We start from the raw sequence: 23,511 nt of genomic DNA, 5'->3' as shown, positions 1-23,511 counted from the left end.
CTAAGTAGCTTCTTTACAGAGTTGCAGGACCGATCCCTGGTGGTGTACCTCACTGCCCACATAGAGTGCGCATTAAACCTAATAGGAGGAACCCTCACCTTCGTCTAATAAGCCTGAATGATGTCCATTCTAATCCAACAAGCAATTGTTGCCTTAGAGGCAGCCAGGCCACTGTGAGAGCCATCTGGTATGACAAACAAGTAATCAGACCTTCTAGATGGGGTGCTGGCTGATCAATAGCACCGTACAGCCCTAATAACATAATCTAATTTATGCAGAGCCCTCTCGATCGGATGAGATGGTGCAGTGCAACAGGAAGGCAACACAAAGTCATCATTATCTGAAAATCCGAAACCACCTTAGGGAGGAAGGACAGAACAGATTTCAACACTACCTTATCCTTGTGCATGGTAATGTGCTCGACAAGAAAGAGCCCCAAGCTCTGATATTCTCCTAGGTGATAGCTATAAGTAAAGCTACCTATCAGCAAGGTGAAGTACAGAAATGTATATGAGGGGCTGAAAAGGTGAAAACTGAAGAGCCTCCAAGACTAGAAAACCAAGTGCCAACCCTGACTCCAACCCCGACTGCAAGAAAGTGAGCAGCACAGGCAGAGAACAGGACTTTGGAGAAATTCCAGAAGACTCACACCAGCGAAAGTAGGTCTTACAAGTGAGGTGATAGATGTGCAGCGAGGAGGGCTTCTGTTCCTCAATCATAGTTTGGATGACTGATTCTGGATGACAAACCTGCTGCCCTCAGAATTGTGGCTTTAGCAGCCATACCATTAAATTGAGCGACTGTAAATTCTGCTGGAAGAATGGACCCTGAGACAGAAGATCTGGATGGTGAAGAAGAGTCCAAGGGACATCTGCCAAAAGGTTGATCACGTCCACGCACCAGGCACTCCAAGGCCTGTCTTGTGCAATGAGGAAAACTGGAATCCTCTCTGCCTTTCTGTCACGGGAAGACTAGGTGGGCAAGAGCTAATAACCCGGGCCCCTGCAATTTCCCTCAGACTAGGGAAATCCTGACTGACCCTCTACCTAGAGTTTACACTGATGGTGTGCATGTCTAGGCCTCGAACCTCACCCTGTCTCCTGTTTCAACCCTAGGCTGAAACCACCACCCAGTGAAAAGATTATACACCAATACCCACAGTTAGCACAGACAAGGATAACGGAAAATATACACCACGCCGCAGTCACTCAGGAATACACAATAAGTGCACAGAGCAAAATAAATACAAATATAGGAAAGGAGTAAATAAGACAAAGGGAAATACACCACCAGCAACGATACTCCAACTACTAGCTCACCACTCCAGACCGAGATACCAACGCACAAGACAGAAGCTATAATCGGCGACGCCCAATGTTCAGGAGAACTATTTAAAGGCAGTGGGCATGGCCCAGCTTCCAATCCGAGCATCAGGTAAATTAACCCCGAATCAGCTAGATAAAATCTAGCCGACGCCAATGAGCGCATAGTGGACAAAGGCGGAATTACCGCTGTCTGTCGGACGACCTGGTCTGAACAGCATCCGACATGACAGTACCCTGCCTTCTACGAGGGACCCCAGGGCCCTCACGGCTTATAGGACCTGGCTTGTCCGGATGGCGGCGGTGAAACAACCTGACCAGCCGATCCGCATGAACGTCCGAGGCTGGTACCCGGGACCTTTCCTCAGGCCCATAACCACGCCAGTGTACCAAGTACTGTAGAGAGCGGCACACTACACGAGAGTCAACCACCTTGGAGACTTCAAATTCCAAATTACCATCCACCAAGATTGGAGAAGGCATCGGTGTCGTGTCCACAAGACCCACCACCTTCTTTAACAATGATCTGTGGAACACGTTGTGTATTTTATACACCGTAGGAAGCTCCAACCGGTACGCTACTGGGTTAATGACAGCGGCGACCCTAAATGGACCAATAAATTGTGGACCCAATTTAAGGGATGGTATTTTGAGTCTTATGTTTTTTGTGGATAACCACACCCAGTCATCCACACTCAGGTCCGGACCTGGCACACGCCTACTGTCAGCCACACTTTTGTACCTAGCACCCACACTCAACAGGCGCTGTTTAACTCTCCTCCAGACTGATGACAATTGTGTTCCTAACTGGTCTTCCTCCGGGACGCCGGAAGAGCCCCCCTGACTCAAAGTACAAAATTGAGGATGAAGCCCGTAAACACAAAAAAACGGAGACTCCCCAGACGACTCCTGACGGTGATTATTGATGGCAAACTCAGCCAAAGGAAGGAACTTCGACCACTCCTCCTGGTTATCCGAAACAAAGCAGCGTAAGTACTGTTCCAAACTTTGGTTCATACGCTCGGTCTGACCATTTTACTGAGGATGAAACGCCGAAGAATGAGACAACTTGATCCCCAGCCGTGAACAGAATGCTTTACAAAATTTTGCCACAAACTGAGACCCCCTATCAGAAACTATGTCAGACGGAACCCCATGAAGTCTGACCACCTCCTGCACAAATACCTGAGCCAGAGTCTTAGCGTTAGGCAATGAAGGCAAAGACACAAAGTGCGACATTTTTGAGAACCGATCAACAATCACCAAGATGACCGTGTTCCCAGCTGAGGAGGGCAAGTCAGTGATAAAATCCATGGAGATTTCCGTCCATGGCTTACTAGGTACCTCTCGAGGAAGTAGTGTGCCAACAGGACGGGAGCGGGGCGTCTTAGTCCTAGCGCACGTGGTGCAAGCTGACACGTATGAGACCACGTCCTGTCGGATCTTGGGCCACCAAAACTGACGTGACACCAACTCCAAGGTACCCCTAACCCCTGGATGGCCGGCCAGGACAGCATCATGATGCTCCGCCAAAACCTTTAAGCGGAGATGAAGCGGTACAAACGTTTTGTTGACGGGAAGCTCAGATGGTACCTCCTCCTGGGCCTCGGCAATCTCAGCCTCAACCTCGGTAGTGAGAGCCGAAACCACAACACCCTTTTGGAGGATGGGTACTGGATCTTCCCGAGGCTCTCCTCCCGGAAAACACCTGGACAAAGCATCTGCCTTAGTGTTTTTAGAACCAGGTCTGTAAGTGACAACAAAGTTGAACCGTGTGAAAAACAATGCCCAGCGAGCCTGCCTGGGAGACAGACGCTTGGCAGACTCCAAATAAAGCAAATTCTTATGGTCGGTAATAACAGTAACCTGATGAACCGACCCCTCCAAGAAGTGTCGCCATTCCTCAAAGGCCAACTTGATTGCCAACAACTCCCTGTTGCCGATATCGTAGTTACGTTCGGCGGACGACAGTTTCTTGGAAAAATAGGCGCATGGACGCAAATTGCTCAAGGATGAGCCTTGTGACAGCACCGCCCCCACACCAACCTCAGACGCATCGACTTCTACAACAAAAGGTTTCGATACATCTGGCTGCACCAGAATGGGAGCCGAAACAAACTTGTTTTTAAGAGATTCAAATGCGCACACAGCAGCCTCAGGCCAAACGGAGAAATTGGTACCCTTTTTAGTCATGTCAGTTAGCGGTTTAGCAATGATAGAAAAATCTTTGATAAACTTCCTATAGTAGTTAGAAAACAGAAGGAACCGCTGAAGTGCTTTTAGGTTATCAGGCCGTTCCCAGTGCAACACCGCTTGCACCTTAGCGGCATCCATTTTAAACCCTGAAGCAGACACAATATAGCCCAAGAAAGGCAACTCCTGTACCGAAAATACACATTTCTCCAGTTTCGCATATAGCTTATTCTCTCTGAGAAGCTGTAACGCCTGCCTGACATGATCTAAATGAGTATGACGGTCGCAAGAATATATGAGGATGTCATCTAGGTACACAATAACGAATTTCCCCAAAACATGCGAGAACAACATAATTTATGAAATGTTGAAACACTGCAGGTGCGTTAGTCAACCCAAATGGCATCAACAAATTTTCAAAATGACCCTCAGGGGTCTTAAAAGCCGTCTTCCACTCATCACCTTGACGGACTCTTATGAGGTTGTACGCCCCCCTGAGGTCAAGCTTGGTAAACCACTTAGCACCTGCCACCTGGTTGAACAAATCCGGTATCAGTGGCATAGGATATGGATCACGAACCGTAATCTGGTTCAACTCCCTGAAATCCAAACACGGGCGTAATCCGCCATCTTTCTTCTTCACGAAGAAGAACCCTGCTGCCACAGGCGAGGATGAAGGCCTGATGTGCCCTTTGCTCAAACTTTCAGCAATGTAATCCTTTAACGCTTGTCTCTCCGGACCGGAGATGTTAAACATCCTTGCTTTAGGCAATTTGGCCCCTGGTTTAAACCTGATAGTACAGTCATAGGGACGATGTGGCGGCAACTCTGAACAACCCTTCTCAGAGAACACATCCACAAAATCCAGAAGTGACTCCGGAACGCTTGAAGTCACAGCAGACACACATGTGGCCAGGCAATTCTCCTGGCAGAACTCGCTCCACTGAATTATGTCCTGAGTTTTCCAGTCAATAACCGGGTTGTGCATAGACAACCATGGAAAACCCAAAACCACCTGAGCAGGAAGATTCCTGAGCACCTTACATGTAACCTGCTCAGAATGTAAAACCCCAATGTGGAGTTTCACCTCCGCCACAAATTCAGTAATCTCCCCCTGAGAGAGAGGAGCAGCATTGATGGTGACCACGCGGATAGGATGAGGCAGTTTTTCAATCCTAAAACCTGCTGTGCGCGCAAACTCCTCATCAATGAGATTTGTGGCTGAACCACTATCCACAAAAACAGTAATTGGCAGCTCACTGCCAGCGAAAATAACCTTAGCAGGTAGCATGCATTGAGAAACCACCACGGAGGATATACATAAGCTCAGATTGGTCTCCTCCACACCCTCTGAGCTTAGAAGTTTTCCGCCGTTGCGTTTTTCTTAGACAGCAGAGGACAGATGTTAATAAAATGACCAGTTTTACCGCAGTAAAAACAGAGGCTCCCTGCTTCCTGAGCTCAGGGGCTCGACGCTTCACATGTGACACCCCTGCGATTTGCATAGGCTCCGTGGGCTCACCTGCAGCAACCTCACGTGAACCTAAACCCTCTCCCAAAGGCGATGTCTCATGCTCCCCCTGACGCAAACGGCGATCAATGCGGACAACCAGACTCATAGCGGAGTCTAGAGAAGTAGGAGTCTCGTACATCAGAAGGGCTTTTTTAACCCTTCCAGAAACCCCATGAATAAACTGACTCCGCAGCGCCGGATCATTCCACTGTGTATCAATCTCCCAGCGATGAAATTCAGAACAGTAATCCTCTGCAACTCGCTCCCCCTGGCGAATAGTGCATATCTTAGATTCTGCTAGAGCCATTCTGTCAGGCTCATCGTAAATATTTCCAAGAAAGGAAAAAAAACTCTCCACAGAGTCAAATACAGCAGAATCAGATGGCAAAGAAAACGCCCTTGCTTGGGGATCCCCGCTTAACAATGACAACACCAGGCCCACACGCTGAGCCTCATTACCCGAGGAGGTCGGGCGCATACAGAAATATAGTTTGCAAGCTTCACGAAAAGAAACAAATTTACTGCGTTCCCCAGCAAATTTTTCAGGCAAAGGAAACTTCGGCTCAGCAACTCTACCTGTCGCTCCAGCTTGCACATTAGATACTGCTAGTCCTTGTTGCTGCACTGCCCCCCTCAACTCAGTGACCTGTAGGGACAGCGCCTCCAGGTGGCGGGTTATGGAAGTCATGGGATCCATGACAAAACAAAAAATAAAAGGAAACCCCTTTTTTTTTTTTTTTTTTTTTTAAATGCCGATTATAATGTCACGGGAAGACTAGGTGGGCAAGAGCTAATAACTCGGGCCCCTGCAATTTCCCTCAGACTAGGGAAATCCTGACTGACCCTCTACCTAGAGTTTACACTGATGGTGTGCATGTCTAGGCCTCGAACCTCACCCTGTCTCCTGTTTCAACCCTAGGCTGAAACCACCGCCCACCACCCAGTGAAAAGATTATACACCAATACCCACAGTTAGCACAGACAAGGATAACGGAAAATATACACCACGCCGCAGTCACTCAGGAATACACAATAAGTGCACAGGGCAAAATAAATACAAATATAGGAAAGGAGTAAATAAGACAAAGGGAAATACACCACCAGCAACGATACTCCAACTACTAGCTCACCACTCCAGACCGAGATAACAACGCACAAGACAGAAACTATAATCGGCGACGCCCAATGTTCAGGAGAACTATTTAAAGGCAGTGGGCATGGCCCAGCTTCCAATCCGAGTATCAGGTAAATTAACCCCGAATCAGCTAGATAAAATCTAGCCGACGCCAATGAGCGCATAGTGGACAAAGGCGGAATTACCGCTGTCTGTCGGACGACCTGGTCTGAACAGCGTCCGACATGACACTTTCTTGAGAAGTCTAGACAGAAAAGGTAAAGAAAGGGAGAACTTGGGAATTGCCAATGCATCCTCTGTGACTGCTTGAGGATCCCAAGATCTTGTGACAAATCTTGGTACCTTGCGGATTAATCTGGGTTTCAACAAATCTACATTACATGTGGTGTGCCCCACCGATGGCAAAGATGCTTGAACATTTCTGTGTGAAGAGCCCATTCTCCTGTCTCTACCTGCCGGTGGCTCAAGAAGACTGCCCCCCAGTTGTCCACTCAGGGTATATGAACCGCCAAGATCAGAGGAACCCTGTCCTCTGCCCATTTCAGTATCTCAGCCACTTGACATGGCGAATAGACACAGCGCTCTTCCTTGACTGTTGATATAGGCCACTGCAGTGACATTGTGTGACTAAATCCTGATGGGCAGTCCTAGAACCTGGTGTTGCCAGTGTAAAAGAGCCAGACGGACAGCTCTGAGCTCCAATGCATTGATCGGAAGGAGTTTCTCCTGATAGTTCCAGGATCTCTGAATCGACAAATGGCGGAAGATGGCCCCCCCATCCAAGAAGGCTGGTATCCGTGGTCTGAACCTGCCACTGGATGGGGTGGAAAGAACGACCTTGGATTAATAGGGGCAGCGTTAACCTCCACTTGAAAGACTGGCAACAGCAAAGTGGAAGGAGGACAGGACGGTCTAGAGATTGTATCGACCTGTCCCAACAGGCCAACAGTGTGTTCTGTATACAAAAACAAAATAAGATGATGGCTAAAAAGCCATGGCCAGCTCACCGATCCTTGCAGGCGCACGGAGCTTCGTCTCGGATCCAGACGAGGGATAATTACAAAGTAGAAACAGAAGGTGCTCCAGCTCCAATAAAAGAGATTCTTTATTAATGGTTAAAATCCAGTGACATAATAAATCCTTGCTGTAATACAAATGTGGGGGTACAGAGCCCATGCAACGCGTTTCGATCGCTGCCGATCTTAATCAATGCATGCTTCAACAAAGAAACAGTGACTATTTTATAAAAATAATGAACCAATACAATGCTGAGTTCAGATCACATGACTTGTACCACAGATTTGGCAAATGAAATAGTCCTGCTCAAGCAATGCAAAAATGGAACATTCATATAAATTTATAAAACATTAAATACATGAAAAATTATTATGATTAAAAAAAAAAAAAAAAAAAACATAGAAAAAAGAAAAGAAAAAGGGAAATGGAAAGTTAGCAATAATGGTACATAATTTCATTTTTTCTGTTTAAACCACCAGGGTGTCTCGTTTGTAAATTATACACCCAAAACGCTTCCCTAGTTAGCAGACGTCTTTTAATGTCTCCACCTCGTTGTGGTAAACTAACTTTCTCAATTCCCTGAATAGTCATGTTGGACACATTACCAGAGTGATATACATTAAAATGTTTGGCAACAGCTGAAGTATTTCTATTTATGGCGTTACTACTGGTGAGATCCCTTAAATGCTCCGTTATTCTGGTTTTTAATTTTCTTGTAGTGCATCCAATATAGGATACATTACATACAGTGCAGTCTACTTTATAGACAACATTGCTGGTATGGCAATTAATGAAATCTTTAATTTGATAAGTTTTTGTTTTTTCTTTATTTTGAAAATTATTTTTAGTTAGCGCATGACGGCATGTGCTACATGCGGTAACGCCACATTTATAGAAGCCTCTACATTCTAACCAGGTTTTCGAAAGCGATTTTGATGGAAGAGAGCTGGGAGATAGGGAGCTGCCAATAGTTGGCGCTCTTCTGGCTACCACATTAAGACCATCTTTTAAAATTTCAGAAAGTGCATCATCTTCTCGCAAAATAGGCAACCTGTTATGTATTATCTTTTTAATTTCATTAAATTCGGTACTGAATTGAAAACAAATATATGGCTTTTGTTTAGTTCTCTCTTTTTTGTTTTTATTTTCCGGATTAAATGTTAGCAAACTGTCTCTTGATTTATTATTTACTATTTTATGTGCTCTCTTTAATGTCCAGTTTGGATATTTTCTTTCTTTTAATCTGGCTTCTAATCTTTCGAATTCGAGATCCCTGAATTCCGTCTCACTACAATTTCTTTTAAGCCTTGTATATTCGCCTACTGGAATCGATTTGATGGTGTGCCTAGGATGGCTACTTTTTGCATGTAATACTGTGTTCCCACTAAGGGGTTTTACATGCGTTTTACTTCTTATGATTTCATTTTCCAGGCCCAAAAGAACTAGATCCAAAAAGGATATCTCCTTATGATTCCATTTATAGGTGAATTTAATTCCATAAGTATTGGCATTAATGTATTTAATAAAATCTGGCACGGCAGATACATCACCCCCCCAAATTATCAGGGTGTCATCTATGTATCTGCCGTACCAGATCAGGGACTCACAGAATGGATTGTCAGTGGAATAAATATATTTATGTTCCCAAAAGGCCATCGTAAGGTTTGCCATTGAGGGGGAATATTTCGCCCCCATTGGAACACCGGTTTTCTGTCGGTATATTTCGTTTTCAAATGAAAAAATATTATGTTCCAATAAAAAAAACGCAACCTGTAGAACAAAATTTATAAGATCCTGAGTACATGCGCTATGATGTTCTAAATGAAATTGTAAAGCTTCCATGGCTAGCGTGTGTGGTATGCAGGTGTAAAGTGACACCACATCACAGCATAGCCATGAAAAGTTTTTTTGCCATAATTTGTTAGAAAAAATTCTTAGCACTTCTCTGGAATCCTTTATATAACCAGGCAATCTAATTACAAGTGGTTGGAGAATAGAATCCAACCACTCGCACAGATGTTCATTCATAGAACCAATCCCGGCCACAATGGGCCTCATAGCAGGTAAGCCTTCTCCTTTGTGTACTTTTGGTAATCCATAAAGTATGGGCATTTTTGGACACGGAACATACAAATATTCAGCCTGTTTTTTATTCAAAACACCCAGACTGAGGCCTTCATCAATGATACTTTGAATTATTTTATTATAATCTTTAGAGGGATTTCCCTTCAATTTTCCATAAGTTTCATTGTCGTTCAAAAGTTCCAACATTTTTTCTATGTAATCTTTTTTGCCCATGACCACTATCATGCCCCCTTTATCACTTTTTTTGAAAACAATTTCTTTCATATTTTTTAACTCTCTGAGGGCTTTTCTCTGCTTTGATGTAAGATTTTGATTTCCTTTCTCTTTATTATTCATTTTTTTATCCTTTAATGTTTTTAAATCCTTCTCTATTAACTCTTGGAATTTATCCATACAATCTACCCTAGATTGTATCGGATAGAAGTAAGGATTTTTCGTTTTCAGAGTTGTTGATTGATTTTCACATGCATTACTCATTGCACCCTGTGTAGACAGATCTTGTAAACACAGGAGCGCTAATTGTTCCTTAAAATCCATATTAGTGAATTCATTAATTTGTTGTTTTGTAATGTTTTCACTAAATTCATCCTCATTTTTAAGAAAATGTTTTTTTATAGTAATGTTACGAATAAATTTATTGACATCTAAGATAGTCATGAACAAATCAAATTCTACATCTGGCACAAAGTTCAATCCTAAAGACAGAACATCCAACTGGTCATTCGTTAATTTTGTAGATGAAAGATTGACCACAGTGCATTTAGTTATTTCTTTTGCTTGCCCCTGTATCTGGTTACCATTTTCGGAGTGTTTTTTATGTTTTCTCCCACTCCTTCTTTTCCGTTTTTTGGCAGTCTATATATTTTTCTCCTGTTCTCCCACGTGTTACTCTCCACAGAAATATCCGATGTACTTGCATTTGCATCTGAGGACTCTGCATCTGATGAAAAAAATCCAACCTGCGGTTTTTTGATCGTTTTTTTATGAGCTGAACCATTTTTTAAAATAGATCTCGGGGATTTATAGATTTTGTCCCACTGGCCCCATTCATAAACCTTATCTGAGGCATAGTCTTTAAGATCCCTCTCAAACTTGCGTTTTTTTCGCTCCATGATTTCTGTTTCCAATAAACCAACATTGTCCTTAATGGTTTTCATTGTGAGCTCAAATTGAGGTAGATCTTTATATTGTTCAATAGCGCTCATAATTTCCTTGATACTATTTTCAGTCTCTTTCAATTTTGTTTCTTCATTTTTTATCAGTAATCTCATCAGATTGAGAGAACAATTCGTTAAGATTTGATTCCACTCTTTTGTGAAGTCATCTGAATAAGTTGTAGTAGAAATTTTCTTTATTCTGAGACCTCGTGGGATCATATCTTTCATAAGGTAATTTTGTAAGGTGGTATTATTCCACCAAATCTTCATTTCTTGTTTAGACAATTTTTCCAAGTCTGACATATAGTTTGAGAGCTCTGTGTTTTCAGATGCAACATTATTCGCGTTACCGAAAACTTGTGCAGCTTTTGTTGAAGCATGCATTGATTAAGATCGGCAGCGATCGAAACGCGTTGCATGGGCTCTGTACCCCCACATTTGTATTACAGCAAGGATTTATTATGTCACTGGATTTTAACCATTAATAAAGAATCTCTTTTATTGGAGCTGGAGCACCTTCTGTTTCTACTTTGTAATTATCCCTCGTCTGGATCCGAGATGAAGCTCCGTGCGCCTGCAAGGATCGGTGAGCTGGCCATGGCTTTTTAGCCATCATCTTATTTTGTTTTTGTATACACATTTGGACTATTGCCGTGATCTCCTGATCTACCATATCCTGCTTTATAATCAATTTCTTATGTTGGGGGTACTGTGAGCATTGTATAGTCATTATGGACACTAATGAGAGATCAGCAAAAGCTGCACAAGTTTTCGGTAACGCGAATAATGTTGCATCTGAAAACACAGAGCTCTCAAACTATATGTCAGACTTGGAAAAATTGTCTAAACAAGAAATGAAGATTTGGTGGAATAATACCACCTTACAAAATTACCTTATGAAAGATATGATCCCACGAGGTCTCAGAATAAAGAAAATTTCTACTACAACTTATTCAGATGACTTCACAAAAGAGTGGAATCAAATCTTAACGAATTGTTCTCTCAATCTGATGAGATTACTGATAAAAAATGAAGAAACAAAATTGAAAGAGACTGAAAATAGTATCAAGGAAATTATGAGCGCTATTGAACAATATAAAGATCTACCTCAATTTGAGCTCACAATGAAAACCATTAAGGACAATGTTGGTTTATTGGAAACAGAAATCATGGAGCGAAAAAAACGCAAGTTTGAGAGGGATCTTAAAGACTATGCCTCAGATAAGGTTTATGAATGGGGCCAGTGGGACAAAATCTATAAATCCCCGAGATCTATTTTAAAAAATGGTTCAGCTCATAAAAAAACGATCAAAAAACCGCAGGTTGGATTTTTTTCATCAGATGCAGAGTCCTCAGATGCAAATGCAAGTACATCGGATATTTCTGTGGAGAGTAACACGTGGGAGAACAGGAGAAAAATATATAGACTGCCAAAAAACGGAAAAGAAGGAGTGGGAGAAAACATAAAAAACACTCCGAAAATGGTAACCAGATACAGGGGCAAGCAAAAGAAATAACTAAATGCACTGTGGTCAATCTTTCATCTACAAAATTAACGAATGACCAGTTGGATGTTCTGTCTTTAGGATTGAACTTTGTGCCAGATGTAGAATTTGATTTGTTCATGACTATCTTAGATGTCAATAAATTTATTCGTAACATTACTATAAAAAAACATTTTCTTAAAAATGAGGATGAATTTAGTGAAAACATTACAAAACAACAAATTAATGAATTCACTAATATGGATTTTAAGGAACAATTAGCGCTCCTGTGTTTACAAGATCTGTCTACACAGGGTGCAATGAGTAATGCATGTGAAAATCAATCAACAACTCTGAAAACGAAAAATCCTTACTTCTATCCGATACAATCTAGGGTAGATTGTATGGATAAATTCCAAGAGTTAATAGAGAAGGATTTAAAAACATTAAAGGATAAAAAAATGAATAATAAAGAGAAAGGAAATCAAAATCTTACATCAAAGCAGAGAAAAGCCCTCAGAGAGTTAAAAAATATGAAAGAAATTGTTTTCAAAAAAAGTGATAAAGGGGGCATGATAGTGGTCATGGGCAAAAAAGATTACATAGAAAAAATGTTGGAACTTTTGAACGACAATGAAACTTATGGAAAATTGAAGGGAAATCCCTCTAAAGATTATAATAAAATAATTCAAAGTATCATTGATGAAGGCCTCAGTCTGGGTGTTTTGAATAAAAAACAGGCTGAATATTTGTATGTTCCGTGTCCAAAAATGCCCATACTTTATGGATTACCAAAAGTACACAAAGGAGAAGGCTTACCTGCTATGAGGCCCATTGTGGCCGGGATTGGTTCTATGAATGAACATCTGTGCGAGTGGTTGGATTCTATTCTCCAACCACTTGTAATTAGATTGCCTGGTTATATAAAGGATTCCAGAGAAGTGCTAAGAATTTTTTCTAACAAATTATGGCAAAAAAACTTTTCATGGCTATGCTGTGATGTGGTGTCACTTTACACCTGCATACCACACACGCTAGCCATGGAAGCTTTACAATTTCATTTAGAACATCATAGCGCATGTACTCAGGATCTTATAAATTTTGTTCTACAGGTTGCGTTTTTTTTATTGGAACATAATATTTTTTCATTTGAAAACGAAATATACCGACAGAAAACCGGTGTTCCAATGGGGGCGAAATATTCCCCCTCAATGGCAAACCTTACGATGGCCTTTTGGGAACATAAATATATTTATTCCACTGACAATCCATTCTGTGAGTCCCTGATCTGGTACGGCAGATACATAGATGACACCCTGATAATTTGGGGGGGTGATGTATCTGCCGTGCCAGATTTTATTAAATACATTAATGCCAATACTTATGGAATTAAATTCACCTATAAATGGAATCATAAGGAGATATCCTTTTTGGATCTAGTTCTTTTGGGCCTGGAAAATGAAATCATAAGAAGTAAAACGCATGTAAAACCCCTTAGTGGGAACACAGTATTACATGCAAAAAGTAGCCATCCTAGGCACACCATCAAATCGATTCCAGTAGGCGAATATACAAGGCTTAAAAGAAATTGTAGTGAGACGGAATTCAGGGATCTCGAATTCGAAAGATTAGAAGCCAGATTAAAAGAAAGAAAATATCCAAACTGGACATTAAAGAGAGCACATAAAATAGTAAATAATAAATCAAGAGACAGTTTGCTAACATTTAATCCGGAAAATAAAAACAAAAAAGAGAGAACTAAACAAAAGCCATATATTTGTTTTCAATTCAGTACCGAATTTAATGAAATTAAAAAGATAATACATAACAGGTTGCCTATTTTGCGAGAAGATGATGCACTTTCTGAAATTTTAAAAGATGGCCTTAATGTGGTAGCCAGAAGAGCGCCAACTATTGGCAGCTCCCTATCTCCCAGCTCTCTTCCATCAAAATCGCTTTCGAAAACCTGGTTAGAATGTAGAGGCTTCTATAAATGTGGCGTTACCGCATGTAGCACATGCCGTCATGCGCTAACTAAAAATAATTTTCAAAATAAAGAAAAAACAAAAACTTATCAAATTAAAGATTTCATTAATTGCCATACCAGCAATGTTGTCTATAAAGTAGACTGCACTGTATGTAATGTATCCTATATTGGATGCACTACAAGAAAATTAAAAACCAGAATAACGGAGCATTTAAGGGATCTCACCAGTAGTAACGCCATAAATAGAAATACTTCAGCTGTTGCCAAACATTTTAATGTATATCACTCTGGTAATGTGTCCAACATGACTATTCAGGGAATTGAGAAAGTTAGTTTACCACAACGAGGTGGAGACATTAAAAGACGTCTGCTAACTAGGGAAGCGTTTTGGGTGTATAATTTACAAACGAGACACCCTGGTGGTTTAAACAGAAAAAATGAAATTATGTACCATTATTGCTAACTTTCCATTTCCCTTTTTCTTTTCTTTTTTCTATGTTTTTTTTTTTTTTTTAATCATAATAATTTTTCATGTATTTAATGTTTTATAAATTTATATGAATGTTCCATTTTTGCATTGCTTGAGCAGGACTATTTCATTTGCCAAATCTGTGGTACAAGTCATGTGATCTGAACTCAGCATTGTATTGGTTCATTATTTTTATAAAATAGTCACTGTTTCTTTGTTGAAGCATGCATTGATTAAGATCGGCAGCGATCGAAACGCGTTGCATGGGCTCTGTACCCCCACATTTGTATTACAGCAAGGATTTATTATGTCACTGGATTTTAACCATTAATAAAGAATCTCTTTTATTGGAGCTGGAGCACCTTCTGTTTCTAGTGTGTTCTGTAGGTGCCTTGAATGAAATGGTGCATACGGGACTGCCTTGAACATTGCCATTATGTTCCCCATGACACTCATTCAAAAACGAGGAGAATGTCTCTTTGGTTGCTTCAAAATTTGGACAGGGGATTGCTGCGCTAGCCTTTTCTCTTCTGGAAGGAAGATTGCCATTTGAAATTTGTTGAATATCATCCCTAGAAACTGAAGCCGCTGTGTTGGAATAAAGGCGGACTTTGTCCTGTTGACAATACATCCAAATTGTTCCAGGGAATATAAAACAATCTGTAAACTCTCCAGATACTGGGAAAAGGAAGGCGCCTTGACCAGAATATCATCCAGATAGGGGATTTTCACAAACCCCCTGGTCCCCAGTAGATCCACAACTGGGGCCAGAACCTGTGTAAACACCCTGGGCGCAGTTGCCAGCCCAAAGGGAAGGGCCCTAAACTAAACGTGATCCTCGTTGACTACAAAGAAAAGAAATCACTGATGATCCGGAAAGATAGGTACATGAAGATAGTCATCCTGATTGTCTGTCAAGGACATAAATTCCACAGCCTCCACGGATGTTGTGACTGATCGGAGCGACTCTATCCTGAAGTGACGCAGCCACATCCATTTGTTTAGCCATCTTAGATCGAGAATGGGTCTTACCGAACCATCCTTTTTTGGGGATGTTAAATAGGTTTGAGTAGAACCCTCTGAAAAGTTCTGAAGGAGGAACCCTCATTACAGCCTGTACTCTCCGTCACTGCGTGTGTGAAACGGTGCGCACAATTACATCCTGTTACACTAAACACAATCTAGCTGAAAAAAAAAACAAAAGTGACCGTTAATGCCTAATAACTAAGACAGGTCTGAGACAGACCTTGCTACCAACTGACACTACACAAAACTGAGGCTAGGAGGCAAGGTAAGGTCTGCTGGGGAGGAGACAATTTTCATACATAATGTAATAATAATGGCAGCAGACTATCCCATAGTTCTCTGTGTCCCCAATGAAGACTACTGAAAAACAGATTTATGGCGAGTACCAAAAAGCTTATTTTTGCACACGTTTTGTTACTCTTCACGAAGCACCCACTGGTCATCAGACTGGTTGCAGTGTGTAAATTGCAATCTTTGTTTGGGTGCAAGGGTTATAGATTGTTACCATATTTCATAGGTGCTGCAAGTGCCAGTCCACAGAAAATCAGTGCATATATTATAGTTAGTCACTCCTAAGGAAAGAAAGAAAATCGCTCTAGTTCTAACGGAAATGTGCAGGAGAACTCAAGGAGAACTGAAAAACCTGACAAGCTCTACTAAATGCAATGTGATGAATGCATGCAATTTACATTGATATCGTTTGTGACTGCTCTTGATATGCTTAACTGACTTCTAGCTATACAAGCCCTGATTTCACTGACTTGTATTGTTTTGTGCTTGACAGGACTGAAGTTTTATCAGCAAGTCAAATTAGTGAATTTTATTAGAAGGCAAATCCATCAGTGTCGATGTCATGGCTGTCAAGAAAAGTTTCAGTCAAAAGCAGAATTAATAGCTCACATGGAAAAAGACAACCATTTCGGCATTGTTCCAGAGAGATCATTGTGGGATCAACCTCAGTAAGAATCCAACATTTGGTATTGTTCTCTACAAGAGATGACCTGTCATTTCATCATGACTGTATCTTATGTGCTTTGTGCTGGGTTCACACTTCAGTTGACGAATCCTCAAACCGTTGACAAAGTGCATCTCTCTTCATCACTTTTGTCATTACCGTTTTGGTTTTTTTTTCCCCCTACATGATATAACATTACCGCGTTTTGTGAAAACACGCTAGACTATTCAACACAACCCAACAGAAAATTTCACACTAATGAGCACTCTGCTGATCATTAAGATCAAGGCAGGGGCATTTCTAGCTTTTCGGCTGCCTGAGGCAGAAATTGAAATTGTCCTTTTCAGCAATAAATAACGTTTGCAAAACTATATGCTGGTAGTGAATAATATGTATACGTAGCTATAAACCAGTACTGAATACCCCACATATAGCTCAGCAGAGTATAAACTATATACTGGCAGTATAGTATATAGTTTATACTCTGGCTCAGTGGTTTGCACTTTTACTTTGCAGCACTGGAGACCTGGGTTCAAATCCCATGAAAAATATCTGTGCGGAGATTTTATGTTAATTAGTAGAAATCCAGCATCCAAAATCTAATGGTAAACGTCCAATTTTTATTGATGCAGATTCATTAGACGTAAAGAAGTCGCAGGTTAAATAAGGTTAAAATGCTGGGCAGATGCTTTTCAATCAGAAGATCTTACTCATTGCATGTGTAGTGGAATGGAAGGCGTATTGTGCCATTTCATGTGTGCTATTTCACATCAAACCCCACCCAACCACACTAGGATTGATGTCTTCATCTGAAATTACTTGTGAATGGCAAACCAAATAATCCATAACAGAATACAATTTATATTATTCATAGTGATTAATCCAGTCCTATCTTACCGTATTTTTCGGACTATAAGACGCACCTAGGTTTTAGAGGAGGAAAATTTAAAAAAAATTGAAGCACAAAATGTGGTCAATTCTGTACTAATGTCCCACATCCTGGTGTATATATATATGTCCCCAATTCAGGTATACATGGTCCCCTCATCCCTATCCTGATATGCACGGCCCCCTCATCCCTGTACTGGTATGCATGGCTCCGTCATCCCCATCCTGGTATGCACGGCTCCCTCATCCCCATCCTGGTATGCATGGCTCGGTCATCCCCATCCTGGTATGCACAGCCCCCTCATCCCCATCCTGGTATGCACGGCCCCCTCATCCCCATCCTGGTGTGCATGGCCCCCTGATCCCTGGACAGGTATGCATGGCTCCGTCATCCCCATCCTGGTATGCATGGCTCCGTCATCCCCATCCTGGTATGCATGGCTCCGTCATCCCCATCCTGGTATGCATGGCTCCGTCATCCCCATCCTGGTATGCATGGCTCCATCATCCCCATCCTGGTATGCATGGTTCCGTCATCCCCATCCTGGTATGCATGGCTCCGTCATCCCCATCCTGGTATGCATGGCTCCGTCATCCCCATCCTGGTATGCATGGCTCCGTCATCCCCAACCTGGTATGCATGGCTCCGTCATCCCCATCCTGGTATGCATGGCTCCGTCATCCCCATCCTGGTATGCATGGCTCCGTCATCCCCATCCTGGTATGCATGGCCTCATCCTGGTATGCATGGCTCCTCATCCCTATCCTAGTATGCATGGCACTCTCTTCCCCATCCCGGTATGCATGGTCCCCTCTTCCACATCCTGGTATGCATGGCCCCCTCATCCCTATCCTGGTATGCATGGCCCCCTCATCGCCATCCTGGTATGCATGGCCCCCTCATCCCTATCCTGATATGCATGGCCCCCCTCATCCCCATCCTGGTATGCATGGCCCCCTCATCCCTATCCTGATATGCATGGCCCCCCTCATCCCCATCCTGGTATGCATTGCACTCTCATCCCTATCCTGGTATGCATGGCACCCTCATCCCTATCCTGGTATGCATGGCCCCCTCATCCCTATCCTTGTATGCATGGCACCCTCATCCTGGTATGCATAACCCTCTCATCCCCATCCTGGTATGCATGGCACCCTCATCCTGGTATGCATAACCCTCTCATCCCCATCCTGGTATGCATGGCACCCTCATCCTGGTATGCATGGCACCCTCATCCCTATCCTAGTATGCATGGCACCCTCGTCCCCATCCCGGTATGCATGGTCCCCATCCTGGTTTGCATGGCCCCCTCATGCCTATCCTGGTATGCATGGCCCCCTCATCCCTATCCTGATATGCATGGCCCCCTCATCCCTATTCTGGTGTATATCGTCCTCTCATCCCTATCCTGGTATGCATGGCCCCCTCATCCCTATCCTGATACGGATGGCCCCCTCATCCCCATCCTGGTATGCATGGCACCCTCATCCCTATCCTGATATGCATGGCCCCCTCTTCCTCATCCTGGTATGCATGGCCCCCTCATCCCTATCCTGGTATGCATGGCCCCCTCATCCCTATCCTAATATGCATGGCCCCCCTCATCCCCATCCTGGTATGCATGGCCCCCTCATCCCTATCCTGGTATGCATGGCCCCTTCTTCCCCATCCTGGTATGCATGGCCCCCTCATCCCTATCCTGGTATGCATGGCCCCCTCATCCCTATACTGGTATGCATGGCCCCCTCATCCCTATCCTGATATGCATGGCCCCCCTCATCCCCATCCTGGTATGCATGGCACCCTCATCCCTATCCTGGTATGCATGGCACCCTCATCCCCATCTTGGTATGCACGGCCCCCCTCATCCCCATTCTGGTATGCATGGCCCCCTCATCCCTTTCCTGGTATGCATGGCACCTTCACCCTGGTATGCATAACCCTCTCATCACCATCCTGGTATGCATGGCACCCTCGTCCCCATCCCGGTATGCATGGTCCCCGTCCTGGATTGCATGGCCCCCTCATCCCTATCCTGGTTTGCATGGCACCCTCATCCCTTTCCTGGTATGCATGGCACCTTCACCCTGGTATGCATAACCCTCTCATCCCTATCCTAGTATGCATGGCACCCTCGTCCCCATCCCGGTATGCATGGTCCCCGTCCTGGATTGCATGGCCCCCTCATCCCTATCCTGGTTTGCATGGCCCCCTCATCCCTATCCTGGTATGCATGGCCCCCTCATCCCTATCCTGATATGCATGGCCCCCTCATCCCTATTCTGGTGTATATGGTCCTCTCATCCCTATCCTGGTATGCATGGCCCCCTCATCCCTATCCTGATATGGATGGCCCCCTCATCCCTATCCTGATACGGATGGCCCCCTCATCCCCATCCTGGTATGCATGGCCCCCTCATCCCCATCCTGGTATGCATGGCCCCCTCATCCCTATCCTGGTATGCATGGCCCCCTCATCCCTATCCTGATATGCATGGCCCCCTCATCCCTATTCTGGTGTATATGGTCCTCTCATCCCTATCCTGGTATGCATGGCTCCCTCATCCCCATCCTGATATGGATGGCCCCCTCATCCCCATCCCGGTATGCATGGTCCCCTCATCCCCATCCTGGTATGCACGGCCCCCTCATCCCCATCCTGGTATGTATGGCCCCCTCATCCCTATCCTGGTATGCATGGCCCCCTCATCCCTATCCTGATATGCATGGCCCCCCTCATCCCCATCCCGGTATGCATGGTCCCCTCATCCCCATCCTGGTATGCATGGCCTTCTCATCCCCATCCTGGTATGCACGGCCCCCTCATCCCCATCCTGGTATGCACGGCCCCCTCATCCCCATCCTGGTATGCACGGCCCCCTCATCCCTATCCTGGTATGCATGGCCTTCTTATCCCCATCCTGGTATGCACGGCCCCCTCATCCCCATCCTGGTATGCATGGCCCCCTCATCCCTATCCTGATATGCATGGCCCCCCTTATCCCAATCCTGGTATGCATGGTTCCCTCATTCCCATCCTGGTATGCACGGCCCCCTCATCCCCATCCTGGTATGCACGGCCCCCTCATCCCTATCCTGGTATGCACGGCCCCCTCATCCCCATCCTGGTATGCACGGCCTCCTCATCCCTATCCTGGTATGCATGGCCCCCCTCATCGCCATCCTGGTATGCACGGCCCCCTCATCCCCATCCTGGTATGCACGGCCCCCTCATCCCTATCCTGGTATGCACGGCCCCCTCATCCCTATCCTGGTATGCACGGCCCCCTCATCCCTATCCTGGTATGCATGACCTCCTCATCCCTATCCTGGTATGCATAGCCTTCTCATCCCCATCCTGGTATGCACGGCCCCCTCATCCCTATCCTGGTATGCACGGCCCCCTCATCCCCATCCTGGTATGCACGGCCCCCTCATCCCTATCCTGGTATGCATGGCCCCCCTCATCCCTATCCTGGTATGCACGGCCCCCTCATCCCCATCCTGGTATGCACGGCCCCCTCATCCCTATCCTGGTATGCATGGCCCCCATCAGAAAAACTTTAAAAAAATACACATTAGCCTTTCTACTTACATACCCTTCGCTCCCTCACAGCATCCTGTGTGTGTTCTGATACCAGCAGCTGATTCAGCTTGTGGGCAGTTCTTTCCAGTGATGTCACACGATGCTTACGAGCAGAGGTCGGCTGCCGGAATACTCACTGCTCCCCATGCCTGGGACTATTATATATTTTAGGAGTCTGAATCGGTCCATTTTATACCAACTCCGTCTCGCCAAAATGGACACCAACCCCAAGACTCAGACTCCACAGCCCTGTTAATATATTCACATAACTAATTCACCCTTCCCCCTTTCCTTAATACTCAGTATTTCTTGAGTGGCACACACTTTGCACTGTAGTGCCAACACTATCCAGATGGTAGTACCAGCCATAAAGTAATACACACCTAATATACAATGCCAGTCACAAAAGTATTACCTAATAATCCGTGCCAGCCATAGTGTGTATGCTATAGCTCATCATCATCATGCAACCCGATTCCAGACCCCACTTTCCCCTTCTTTTCTGCACCTCCAGATCTCCTGCTCTTGCTTCTTTCTTTCCATACACCTCTTACTCCTGATCCAACTGCTTTCTCCACCTCATGACTTCTCTCTCCACTTCTGGCTTGCCTCTTCCCTTTTTATCTTGTTCCACTCTATTCCTCTTCAGTCCTCCTGAGGGCTGAGTGTACAATTTGACTGGACTTCTTCACCCGCTAATAAAGAGTGACTTGGCTAGTGAGTGGGCTTGTCTGTCATCGAGGTGAGGGCTGAGGATACCTGCAATGCTTCTTCTGTGCTCCCCAGTGCAAGACAGCCTTGGAATAGGAACGCTCTTGTGCAATGAGTAGAGCAGATTGTAGTGCATTTTAGTGCAATTTCACATTGAAGAGAGTAATTAATTTTACCAATTGACATCTTAAAGTCCCATGATGTGTGTGTGTATATGTATATATATATATATATCCGTCCTGTGGGTTCCCACACAATGATGAACCTTGTAGGTACTGCCCAATGCACTCTCTCTCTCTCTCTCTCTCTCTCTCTCTCTCTCTCTCTATATATATAATATAGGGGCATTTAATTTAGTAGTAAATGCTCAGACACTACAGGCGATGCAGTATTATGTGGTAGTTGTTCAATAAGGTATGTACTACGGGGGGCTCCAGTGTGACTTTGGCCATAGCACAGTATATGTAACGGCACTCGGTGTAATAATAAAGTGTAGTAAGGCGCTAACCTGCTCTTCTATTGTGTAGGTACTACTTCCCCACCTATGAAAATGATTCTCTCCTATGCACTCTCTCTGACAGCGAAGAGGAGTTGGCGGCACGAGACCAGAGTGAAGAGATCCCGGTGATTGGGGAAGATCTCTCAAGACTTGAAGCATTAAAGAAAGGCAGCATATTAAACCAGCTTGTACGCGACCATACCTTAAGGCACTAGCTATGGATTATGATTGGGAATTCTCATTTTTCATATATCTGGATAGAAAGGGAATGCTGTGTTACACAATGGAACAAAAGACATTTCAGGTGTTGAACGTTCTGTAGATGTCTCTTTATTCCATCTTTCACTTCCTCCGGTATAATGAAGGCGGCATGCTGTGTTGATGTCGCGGCTTGGGCACATCACAGGGGAATACAGTTTGCATAGCTGCCACACTACTAGTCACCTAATTAAACCAGTGAATTCAGTCGTCTCATTCTCTTGTAGCATTGCTGCACAGCCATGACAGTCGACAGATTTTAATTTTTACCAAGAATTGACTCTAATTTTCGAATGTGTCAGGAATGCTACGGAGGGCATGCCCTGTGTTCTTATGAATTAATCATGTCCATTCATTAGTACAATGCAGGGCAGAGCTAGTCTAAGGGGTTTTGTTTCAAGATACATGACAGAAAAGGACCTATTGCCCTCCATAAATCCCTTCTAGATGACAAGCACAATTATATAACCCTACGTACGTATTTTTTTGAAAGCTTAAGGATCCTGTTAAATTATTCTTTATTCTGAATAGTAGTTGATTTAGGCTACTGATACCGACTGGTCCTGAAAATAGTCCATTGAGTAGAAGTAATAACTGCATCAGATTTTGCAATGTAATTCTAAATATCTACAATAAAAAAACCATATACGGTAATTATTCTGGTTTCTTCACATTCGTGCCTTCACTGGCCAAGCTTAATATTGCATGAATGAGGAGTGGGCTTGCCAAGGGCGATTTGCTGGATGGATGAACCAAACTGAAGGGAGCTCAGTGTTTCTCCAAGGTCTTTTACATCAGGACTAATGTTCACAAAAACACATGCCTAGAAAAGAAGCAAATGTAGCAGTCAACCGTTAAAAGCACACAACAAGCTAAACATTCAACGACTTAAAGGGGCACTGTCCTGTTTTCAAGATATATTAATATAAAACAGTACTAATTATGCCCTGTTTCTTTATATTTATATGGTGTTGTGAGGTCCTTGATTCTAGACCCACCCAGTGGAGCAGTGTAGGAACTAGATGTAGTGGCTGTGTCCATGGACCTGTCTTCATAAATGTAGCCGAATTCTGTTTCCCTGTCTACATAAATACATGGTTGCAAAAGGTGGATTGTGGCGCCTTATTTAGATGTATTACGTCTGTGAATAGCGGGAGTGTATGTAGTGTTAACCGAGTAATCGGGTAATGGATGTTGAGAAATTGGGATGTAGGTATCTAGGCGT

At 43.8% G+C, this 23,511-nt stretch overlaps 2 protein-coding genes across 7 annotated transcripts in view; one reads left to right on the top strand and one right to left on the bottom strand.

Moving 5' to 3' along the window:
- The window catches only part of ZNF277 (zinc finger protein 277), a 173,771-nt gene extending 151,426 nt beyond the window's left edge, over positions 1-22,345 (top strand). For all 5 annotated transcript variants that reach the window (XM_077265067.1, XM_077265071.1, XM_077265070.1 and 2 more), the window contains 2 exons: positions 16,173-16,347; positions 22,057-22,345. In XM_077265067.1, coding sequence (XP_077121182.1) covers positions 16,173-16,347; positions 22,057-22,243 — 362 coding nt within the window. In that variant the 3' untranslated portion in view covers positions 22,244-22,345. The remainder of the gene's footprint in view (positions 1-16,172; positions 16,348-22,056) is intronic.
- Position 22,346: 1 nt separating this feature from the next.
- Positions 22,347-23,511, bottom strand: part of LOC143776088 (uncharacterized) — a 156,071-nt gene continuing 154,906 nt past the window's right edge. Inside the window, exon 14 of one of the 2 annotated variants that reach the window (XM_077265066.1) lies at positions 22,347-23,109. In XM_077265066.1, coding sequence (XP_077121181.1) covers positions 22,969-23,109 — 141 coding nt within the window. In that variant the 3' untranslated portion in view covers positions 22,347-22,968. The remainder of the gene's footprint in view (positions 23,110-23,511) is intronic. The other variant, XM_077265064.1, reaches the window with a different exon arrangement.

This window comes from Ranitomeya variabilis, chromosome 5, assembly GCF_051348905.1.
Source record: "Ranitomeya variabilis isolate aRanVar5 chromosome 5, aRanVar5.hap1, whole genome shotgun sequence".
Lineage (NCBI taxonomy): Eukaryota > Metazoa > Chordata > Amphibia > Anura > Dendrobatidae > Ranitomeya > Ranitomeya variabilis.
Note: the sequence above shows the minus strand (reverse complement) of the source record. Positions and strands in the feature narration are given on the sequence as shown.